General features: G+C 32.4%; 1 protein-coding gene across 1 annotated transcript; it reads right to left on the reverse strand.

Moving 5' to 3' along the window:
* Positions 1–448: 448 nt before the first annotated feature.
* Positions 449–2,403, reverse strand: LOC126718101 (NAC domain-containing protein 83). Its single transcript, XM_050420179.1, has 3 exons — positions 1,847–2,403; positions 1,201–1,487; positions 449–966 (listed from the first exon to the last, which is right to left on the reverse strand). Exons 1-3 carry the CDS (start codon positions 2,025–2,027, stop codon positions 664–666), a joined length of 771 nt encoding a protein of 256 aa, XP_050276136.1. The 5' UTR covers positions 2,028–2,403; the 3' UTR covers positions 449–663.
* Between the last annotated feature and the right edge of the window lie 7,377 nt (positions 2,404–9,780).

Here is a 9,780-nt window from a genome sequence, read left to right on the forward strand (position 1 = left end):
GTCTGATTCTTTGAACAAGATTCCGCCATTTTTCCAATGATATGGATTTGAGTATTTATGAAGGCTACGATTTGGACTTTGGAGATGGGTTTGAAATTTTTTAGAGATTCCGTCTATTTGGACACAAGGTTAAGGAATTGGTTCTCTAAAGTGTAATTTTACCTTTCCCTAAAGGGAGAATGGGAACCACGTGCGATGCTGATCTTGCAAAGATCATGTTCTTATTCTTGTGCTTCCCAAAAATTGGTTTTCCTTTTGATAAAGTTCATATCACAGACACATACACACATGCCTTCTCTTTCCCCTCTTTCTTTTCCTTTTTCTTTTTCACCTCTCTGACTCTCTTTAGTACTCCCTTAAAAATCATTTTAACTTTTGATAAAGAAATGCTTTTGCATGGTGGTGGGCTAAACATTGCCAAACCATGATTTGTTTTTTAGAGATAACATGTTTCAAATGCAAATACAGATTGATACCATAATTTTGAAGATTTGGGATTTGATTACAAAGTACCAAGACGTTAACATCCATGGCTCTCGACGTTTCTAAAGACAATTTGATGCCGATTAAGTGATGATCACATATAGGAGACATAGAAACTTACTGATATGAAATCAGATTTGCCCAATTTTACTTACTGGTACAAAGAACTAGTAAGAAGATTTATAAACTAGTTGGTTTTCTTCTAAAGTGGGGGAAACTATTGCAACTACTGCTTTCTTCGTGATCTGATTCATTAGAAGAGACCTCGGTGACTCCACTTGAACCTGAAGAAGAGGAAGCAGGGGCAACATTCAAATCAGTCCTCCCCTTTGTCATGAAGTCATAGAAAACAGGCTTAGTAGTCCTGAGTTTTCCAACAGTGTTTTCCTTCCCGGTTTGTACATTGTCATCCTCGCTTTTATTACTTCTTTTCTTCAAAAATATGCGGCAGAGAACCCAATTCTCCATTGGAACCACAGAGCTCTGCAGGACATGGAAATAAGATTGTTACATTTCCTAACAATTTCAGCTTAATTGACATGACCAATGCTGGTGGTTTATAAAGCATAATTCAAAGAGTTCTTTTTGAAATGGGTTTGTTGCAATTTGTATAAGTCTGGTGTTATTGACACAATCACAAACCTTATGCCATTAATCATGCAGAGAAGAAATGTTAAGTAACTGAAATAAATAGAAGTGAAAAGTGAGAAAACTCACCTCGGTTGAGGTCTTGTTTTGTGGGGCATTTGAGGGTGAGGTTTCAGCAGTAACAAAGCGATACTCATGCATAATCCAATCAGTCCTAGAACCGTGTGGGGGTTTTCCTCTATAAAAAACCAGAGTTTTCTTCATCCCCACAACTTGGTTGCCCCTTGAAGTTACAATTTGCTTGTCAATTCCGGTGGCTTTCCAGTAACCAGAACCTGTGGCTCTGTTGGATCGGTTCCCATTGGGATACTTGGCTTCCCTTGTGCTGAAGTAGTACCTCTCTTGCTCCAAATCACCTGAACCCACAAACCCCATGTATAAGAACTAGTACTTCTCTTCAAAATTTAGCTTCTTTTTTTTTTTTTTTTTTTTTTTTTTTGGTGCTAAAGTTCATCACTTTAGCCCTAGGAGCTGTTTCGTTTAGTACCATGGGAGCATACTATTCCTCAAAATGTTACAGTAAATTTATTTTCTATCCCTATGGCATTGTAGTTTGGTTACATCTTAAGATTCCAAGAACCCACCTCAATTTGTTGTGTAATTGAATAAATATATGAAATTTTTACATAGCTGTAGTTTTTTTTTACAATTGTGAAAAAAGAAAAAGTTCCAAAGCTTTAATAATTAATTTGTATGTATATGTATGTTAATCTACCTGGCAAATCCCAAGGATCAAACTTGCAAACATCGACTTCAGGAATGATAGAGGCAGGTAAAGGGCACGAAAACACCTTGCGCTTCAAGTACTGAACAACAAGCTCCTCATCTGTTGGGTGGAATCGAAATCCAGGAGGCAATCTTAGCACACCATTCTTAACAAAGTTAAGCTTCTCCATCTCTTAAAACCAAAAGAAAAAAGAGAGTACAAACACCCTTAAAAAAAACTAAAACTCAGCCTTCAAAAAAACAAACTAATTATATAGCCTTCAAAATAAACTTTAGCCTATTTTATCTCTCAATATATATTTTTAACTCAACCCAACTGAGCTACAATTGAAGCAACTCAAGCTGACTTTTTATAGCCCAATAAAAGTGTAGGGGGGATGGGAATAAATAACAAAGGTCATCAACAAGGACAAGAAGAAACAAGAAGAACAAGAAAGAAAAGGGTGAGAGAGAAATTTATTAATTGAGGCACAAAGCCCCAAACCAAAGAAAAAAAAAGGTTAAGAGAGGAAGGGTGGGGTGTTTGAAGATGTTGTGAGCTTGGTTTCTTTTATAGTAATGGGTATAAGAGAGGATGGGAAGAGAGAGAGAAAGAGAGAAAAAAAGAGGAGAAAGAATAGAATACGACGACACGTTTGGCGTAAACAAGACTCAAACTACTTTCCTTTGACGGACGCTATTTTAAATTTTCAACAAACGTATAAGAGTTTCATTTGGGCCTCCACGAAAAGGTTGAAGTTTTTTATTTAAACGAAACCGAATGCATCTAAAATATAAGACTAGTGGCATTCGACCTTTGTAGAATAACCGAAGCTGTTCAAGCTCTTTTGAAACATTTTTTTTTTTTCCTCTTTTCTTTATACGATGGAAACTTGAGAAAGGAAATGAATTATTATTAAAATTTCATACCAATAAAAAAGATAGAGATTGGCGATTATAAAATTCTTAGAATTTTGGTTTAGCTAACGATTACATCACCCTTCCATCTCGATTAGCTTTAATTTTAAAACAATTCGATTAACTAGTGGTAAAATGTATTGGTTAAAGTTGAGAGTATTTTAGTGTATTTGAACGGGTGTTGAAATATATTGGTTAATGATAAGTTTTTTAATGCAATCGATTGAATATTTTAATAAAGTCCAACAAATTTAGGTAAGTATATATTTCTTTTATTAAGTTTTGCTACATCTCAATACAGTATGATGAATTAGATTCCTCATTGAGGATTGGAGTTTGACACTTGTTAGTAAAAAATAAGTAGTATTTTTTATGGAAAAGAAACAAAAACAGCTGATTTTATGGAAATTTCTTAAATTTTTTTAATATAAAAACTTGATTAAAAGATTCCGGTAACCAGACACTTAAAAAATAATAATGGGGGAAGAGATTTATGGACAATGGTGGGGGGGGGGGGGGGCAATTTGGTCATGTAAAGGATGAGAGGTGTAATATAGAGAGAAAGTTAAGGGGGTGTAATGGTAATTTAGAAAGTACATGGAAGGGTCTCAGTCTCCCAGAAGTGAAGTCAGCTTATGTCATGCTGACAGCTGGAAGTCACAAATGGCTTGAATGGGATTGCAAAAGTACAAACGTAGCCTCTAAAACACATTGATGGGTAAAGGGGGAAGAAGGTAAGTACGGAATATATAAATATGCCTGCGGTTCTGTTGTGTATAGACTATGGACTATGGACTAACCGTACCAAAAACCTTCTTTGCAACCTCCGAAGGTACAGAGGTACCATATGGTCTGGCAGTAGTAGTAGAAGAACTGGTCACAATAAGTACCCCCCAAAATATTAACTAATATTTCTTCTTAAATACCACCTATTCGTATTACTCTATTGTATTCCATTTTGTCTCGTTGCAGAATATACCGTATCATATACATACTCCAAAAATGTATATATATATTTTTATAAAAATTCTTGTTAATTGTATGAAACAAAAAAAATATAAACATATAAAACACCTATTAAATTTATATAAAAAAATACTCTAATATAATTTTAAGGAACAAAATTTATGTACAGTATTTTGTGTGCTATTCTTCAGATTTCTCCTCTTAAGATTTTGACATGTGCTCACTTAATTAAAAAATATACTTTTATCTCATAATAAAAAATGCCATATGGCAAAATATGAAGAAGGGAATTTAAGGAACGTTACCTAAGCATTGTTCCTTAGTCTTGCTCTAATTTTAATAGGTTTATATTATAAGTATTATAATTGTTTTTATTTTTTGGTAAAAAATTGCAAATTGCACTTATATAAGTTTGGGTCCATTGCACTGGATGCACTTGACTAAACTTTACCCGATAAATTTGATTCAAATTTACTTCAGTATTTTAATTTTATTTTTATTTAATTGAGTCATTTAAATTTCAAGTTCATTTAATTAAGGTATTTCCATCAAATTTCATAAATGTTGCAGTTAATTGTCTAAATTTTTTATTTTTTCAAAAAATTTAAATTAAAAAAAATTAATTATTGAAAAAAAAAACTGAAATTGATAGAGAGACTTTAATTAAATAAACTTGAAACTTAGAAAACTCAATTGAATTTAAATAAAAGCAAGGGTAGATAATTGAAATGAATTTTAGTCTTGCATTCCACCCCTTTTTTTCCTTCTATTTGTTGTGTCAAAATATATGTTATTAAATCATTACATCTCTTTCTGTCAAAAAAATAAAAAAAAAATACATGCAATAACACAATTATCAAAATCAATATTTGTAACATGAGAAAAAAAATCAATAATTTTAGTTTTAATTTTTTTACTATTTATATTAAATATCAATATTTTCTATTCTTATATAGAAACTATAATCTTGAGTTGTTTACATGTTTGCCTTCTTTTTTATTTTTTGTATTCATATTTGTATGTCATGTTACTAATATTAATATGATCTAATTATAGGGTACACGCATGGGAAAGCGTGTTTAAATAAGTAATTATTTTCGTAAAAACGATGAAAGAAGATGCTCTATATATATATATATATATATATATATATAGTGAGTGAGATGGAGGGGTCATTGACATTGACAATGCATAGGAGATTCTTCATAAAATTGCGCCTTTGGCATCTCTTTTTACCAAAAAAATTAATGCCATATCTTATCTTTATGAGATGGGAAAAATAAAATTTTGGGTTGATTTGGGGGGAGGGGTATTTTGGTCATTTTGCGAAGTAATTGTGGCCTCGTGGGAGGGTGGGTGAGGGAATAAAGATTAGGGACCTACTTGCCCCCAAAACGACGGGCACCCACATCGGATTTAGGGTAACTGACAAAAAAGCCACCTTCAAATGATGCCCCATTTCAAGATCTCCTCAATCTTCTTGTCTCACAGTTTTGGATCAGATGGAAAGTTTTTAGGATAAATCGTCCAAAGAATCTCTCCTCCTATTAAAAGACAAACCTACCCTTTCTACATCAAAGTGCGTTAATTTTTGCCTATTTTCTTTCTTGATAGTAACTAGCATTGATTATTTTCTTTAAATCAAATTTATTTTATTTTATTTTATTTTGCTTTTCTATAAAGTATTTATTTGTTATTACGTGCAGCGTAATGACCATTTTATTCAATTTGTTAATTAGATAAATGCCACATTTGCTAGTTGGTCCAATCAAATCATGTCATGTCAATTTAACATTTTATGTAATTAAATAGCCTAGAAATATTTTAAAAATTAAAGAATCTAAAATATTTAATTTCTAATCAAATCATGGTTTATATATATATATATATATATTCATATTTCTCATAGTTTATAAGAGCACTCACATTTGGTTTTTCAAAATTTCTACAATGAGAGAGAAATTTTATTTAAAAAGTTTCAGCACTTAGTGATGGGTAAAGAATGACACCCGTTATAAAGTTCTACCCAAAAGTTTGTACACCTTAATAGACTACCCTGTAATTAATTGAGCCAGAAATGGTAACTGTCAAAAAAGCAATTAATGCATGGAGTTACTTCGTGACCATTCCAGTGTTCACGAGTTTACTCCATACCACGACCGTTACAATTAGCATTAGCCGATCATTCTCTAGATATGGAAAGATGCATTAATAATGTGAGGACCCAAAAAGTCATAAGATTTCTTAAGTGGGGTGAAATTAGAAAGAACCAAATCTTGATTGAGTCCCATATTGCCTTAGGCAAGGGGATCTTACGCCTTATATGGAATGCCTTGGACTCTAATTAATATGAGACATTTTCTCACAAGGTTTTGTGTCACTTTAGGAAGCACAAAATCATGCGGCCTATGTAGCCAAAGCAAACAATATCTTGCTAGTTGGGAGTTGGGGCATGATAGAATGGTATTAGAGCAGACCCTTATGCATGCAATAAGATGGTGGGTAGGTTCTACACTAGGATGTGTGGCCCTTAAGGGGGGGGGGGGGACTGTGCGGATCTAAAAGCCAAAAGACCTCTTAAGTGGGGTGAGGCAAGGGAGAACCAAATCCTGACAGAGTCCCTCATTGCCTAGGTAAGGGGAGGTCTCCGTCTTAAATGGAATGTCTTAGACTGTAACTAGTTAGAGGCCTTTTCCCACAAGGCTGTGTCATGTGAGGAAGAACAAAACTGTGCGGCTTGTGTGGTCAAAGTGAACAATATCTTGCCAGTGGGAGTTAGGGCAAAACAACTAAGGCCAACGGTCATGAAGATAACCTATATAAGGATAGCCAACCCCATTTGCAAAGGTACAAGAAAAGTTGAGTCTAATTCTACTTTGTATTCATTCTTAGTTCTTTGAAGTTTCTTGACTTAAGCATTAGAAACTCTTAGTTCAGTACCATACTGGTGTCTTCGGATCAAACTTCTCTTTCTTGCAGGAACTAGAAGATCTTTTAAAGTTCTGTATTTGAACTAGTAGCTCACTGAAGATCCTTACATCATCACTTGACATTGTTATCGAGCAATGTAGCTTTTTGTAAAATTTGGAATAGTAATATAGAGTTGGGTGCGGAGCTTTCTTGTGTGTGTTTGATTCATAGCCACAATACTCAAGTACTAAATAATTTAGCTAACAAAAAACTTTTCCGAGCGAGATAATGAGTGCTTTTATATTTCTTTGACCATAATGAGTGCTTTAATACATCACAAGAAGAGAATTTTAGGGTTTATTCCATAATGCATGTGCTCTTTAATTTTTGTCAATAACATAATGCATCCTTTTAATTTTCAAATCTTATACTCCATATGCAAAGGGAAACACGGCATCTACTAGACTACTACCATCCTTTTTTTTTTTTTTTTTTTTACTGATTTGAAAATAGTTTAACAGGGATTCTAGTGGGGACGGCACCATTTGAAATTGTTTGATAATAACTTAATAAGCATCCAATAGTAAGTCTTATTACAACGCTTTACTCAAAAATTTGTAACAAAAACCCAATATTTGATAAAGACTCGGTGCCAGTGATTGACTTAGCAAAATTGTCAACCTTAAGTTTTCATGCCCAATTTTTGCGAATAAACTCTTTGAGTTAGGACAAATATCATTCCAATTGAGTGTGTGCATAAATTTTCGTGCTTAATAAGAAAACGAGAATTAGTGTATCTTTTTGCGAAAACGAATTGATAGACATTCACGGTAACTCATAATTATTCTATTTTATTAGGAAGTGGGACGTAGGAAGTAAAAAGATGTTTTACCAAAATTAATAAAATTTATAGCTTATACGATTAGATTAAATTATTAGAAAATGATGGTCCTTATCTTATTTATAGGTTTTTTTATAAAATATATATAAACAATAGAAGAATCCAGAAACTGTACCAAAAAACTCAATGAGTGTTATTGTGACACTAGAGGACCTTCAAATTCTTGACTTCTTTCAAATTTCAATTAAACATTTTACGGCACTTAACCCCAAGAGAGATTATTGGTACCCTTTTTTTTTCAACTATTTTTAAATGCACAACAACAAGTACATTACCCCATATATTTCTTAATAGTTTGTAACTTATATACTTAATATAAAAGTTGTTCCGTTCCCCCCAAGAAAACTATTGACATTTTTTTTTTTGTTTGATGAGTTTGAATATAAAATGTAGGAATGCGAATGTGAAAGTCTCTGCAAGAACTATATATATATATCACGAAATTTACAATATATGAGCTTTTCGAGGTCCTCTATCAAATGGTTGCTTAAGACATTTACGTTTAAGTTAGAGCTCCTATATTGATTATATTAAAATATACCATAAATATGTAAACTATGATTGTAGAATATTATGAGTTACCACAGAGTTACAATACCATATATATATATATATATATATATGTATGTTAGGTCCGTATTTTTAGGTTGGCTAATTATAAACAAATATAGCAGTTTAAACTTAATTTGTCTTGTTAATTGGTATTGTTTATATTTGTTGAAGACAAATCAAGATTCAAATAGTGAAAGACTAAAGAATGCAAAAATAGAATTACTACTGTACAGGTTCTTGATTGCAGCTCGACCGGTTGAATCATAAACAATTGTAACAATTAGAACTTAACTTGTCTTGTTAATTGGTATTGTTTAAATATTTGTTCAAGACAAATCAAGATTCAAACAGTGAAAGACTCAAGACAAATAGAACTATTACTACACAGGTTCTTGATTGCAGCTCGACTGGTTGAGAGTCACTTGACTCAACTAGTCGAATTGCACATCTCAATTGATCGAGATTCGTGCAGATTGGTTTTTGAGCAGTTCTTCTTAGCCGTTGGATTTAAGGTTTTGTACAGCTCAAGTACACTATATAAACCCTAGAGCACGTTTTTACATATACAAGAGAGTAGTGTTTTGTACACAGATCTAGAATTTTCTATGTCATCTTGAAGTATTAATTGGAGACCTACGTGCACACTAAAGATTTGTTGATCAAGTGAAGTTGCTGCAACTAGTTTACAACATATACTAGAAAAATCTTGAGAGTTGATCTCGGAGTCATGAATTAGGAGTTTGTATGCAACAAATTAGAATAAAAGAGTCCGGGGATCTCAGAATTACGTGTGGTCATGTCAATGAGTACTACATGAGGTAGCATTAGATTATGACAACTAGGTCCTAAAACCCTAATTATATATATATAGACACACACCCTGTTGGGTTCAAAATTTTAATAAATTCTTTTAAAAGCATGACACTCGGAAATCTTGAGTGCTGAAGAAGGAAGATTCATGAATGCTCGGTGAGTTTTTAAATGTTCATGGTCGAAAAAGGTTTTGTTTCTTTTAAAAGAGTTAATTGCTTAATTTTAAAATGCATTTAGTTAGAGATCATGTAATTTTCATATTACACTATCGATAATGAATTGATGAGTACTTGTTGTAGTTCTCCTAAAAAAAATGTTTTGTTAATTACTTCGAACTTTCTAATAGCTTTTCGTTTTATTTGAAAGTCCAGGAATTCCTTAATTTTGATTTATTCAAGCATTCTTCATAGTTCAAATATAGAAAGTATATATCATGACGGGCCTCAAATGATTTGAATAATTGGCTGAATCAACATTACTAATCAAATATAGTACATTACAAATTCGGTAGTTGAGGTTAGGCCCTTTTGTAGTTGTACTCTAGTTATATAATGTATTATAAACCCGGTTTAAAACACTATTATTATAATTTTCGTGTGTGTTTTTAATAAGTATTATTGTTTACTAAAAAAAAAGGGATGTTTCTCCCACATTGATTGTGTGTGTCTAGTGTCCGCTGTTTATAACCACAGTTTACAATTACAATGGTTAGACCCTTTTGTAGTTGTATTCTAATTATATAATGTATTATAAACTCGGTTTAAAATACTATTGATAATGAATTGATGAGTACTTGTTGTAGTTCTCCTTAAAAAAAAAAGTTTTGTTAATTACTTCGAACTTTCTAATAGCTTTTCGTTTTGTTTGAAAGTCTAGGAATTCCT

The sequence above is a fragment of the Quercus robur genome, chromosome 3 (genome assembly GCF_932294415.1).
Source record: "Quercus robur chromosome 3, dhQueRobu3.1, whole genome shotgun sequence".
Lineage (NCBI taxonomy): Eukaryota > Viridiplantae > Streptophyta > Magnoliopsida > Fagales > Fagaceae > Quercus > Quercus robur.

What these genes read in the sequence shown, in the direction of transcription:
- LOC126718101 (XM_050420179.1), bottom strand. Translation starts at nt 2,027, where the DNA reads ATGGAGAAGCTTAACTTTGTTAAGAATGGTGTGCTAAGATTGCCTCCT. An exon ending in TGATCCTTGGGATTTGCCAG is followed by an intron (nt 1,488 to 1,846) that starts GTAGATTAACAT and finishes TTGTGGGTTCAG; the next exon opens with GTGATTTGGAGCAAGAGAGG. An exon ending in AAAACAAGACCTCAACCGAG is followed by an intron (nt 967 to 1,200) that starts GTGAGTTTTCTC and finishes CATGTCCTGCAG; the next exon opens with AGCTCTGTGGTTCCAATGGA.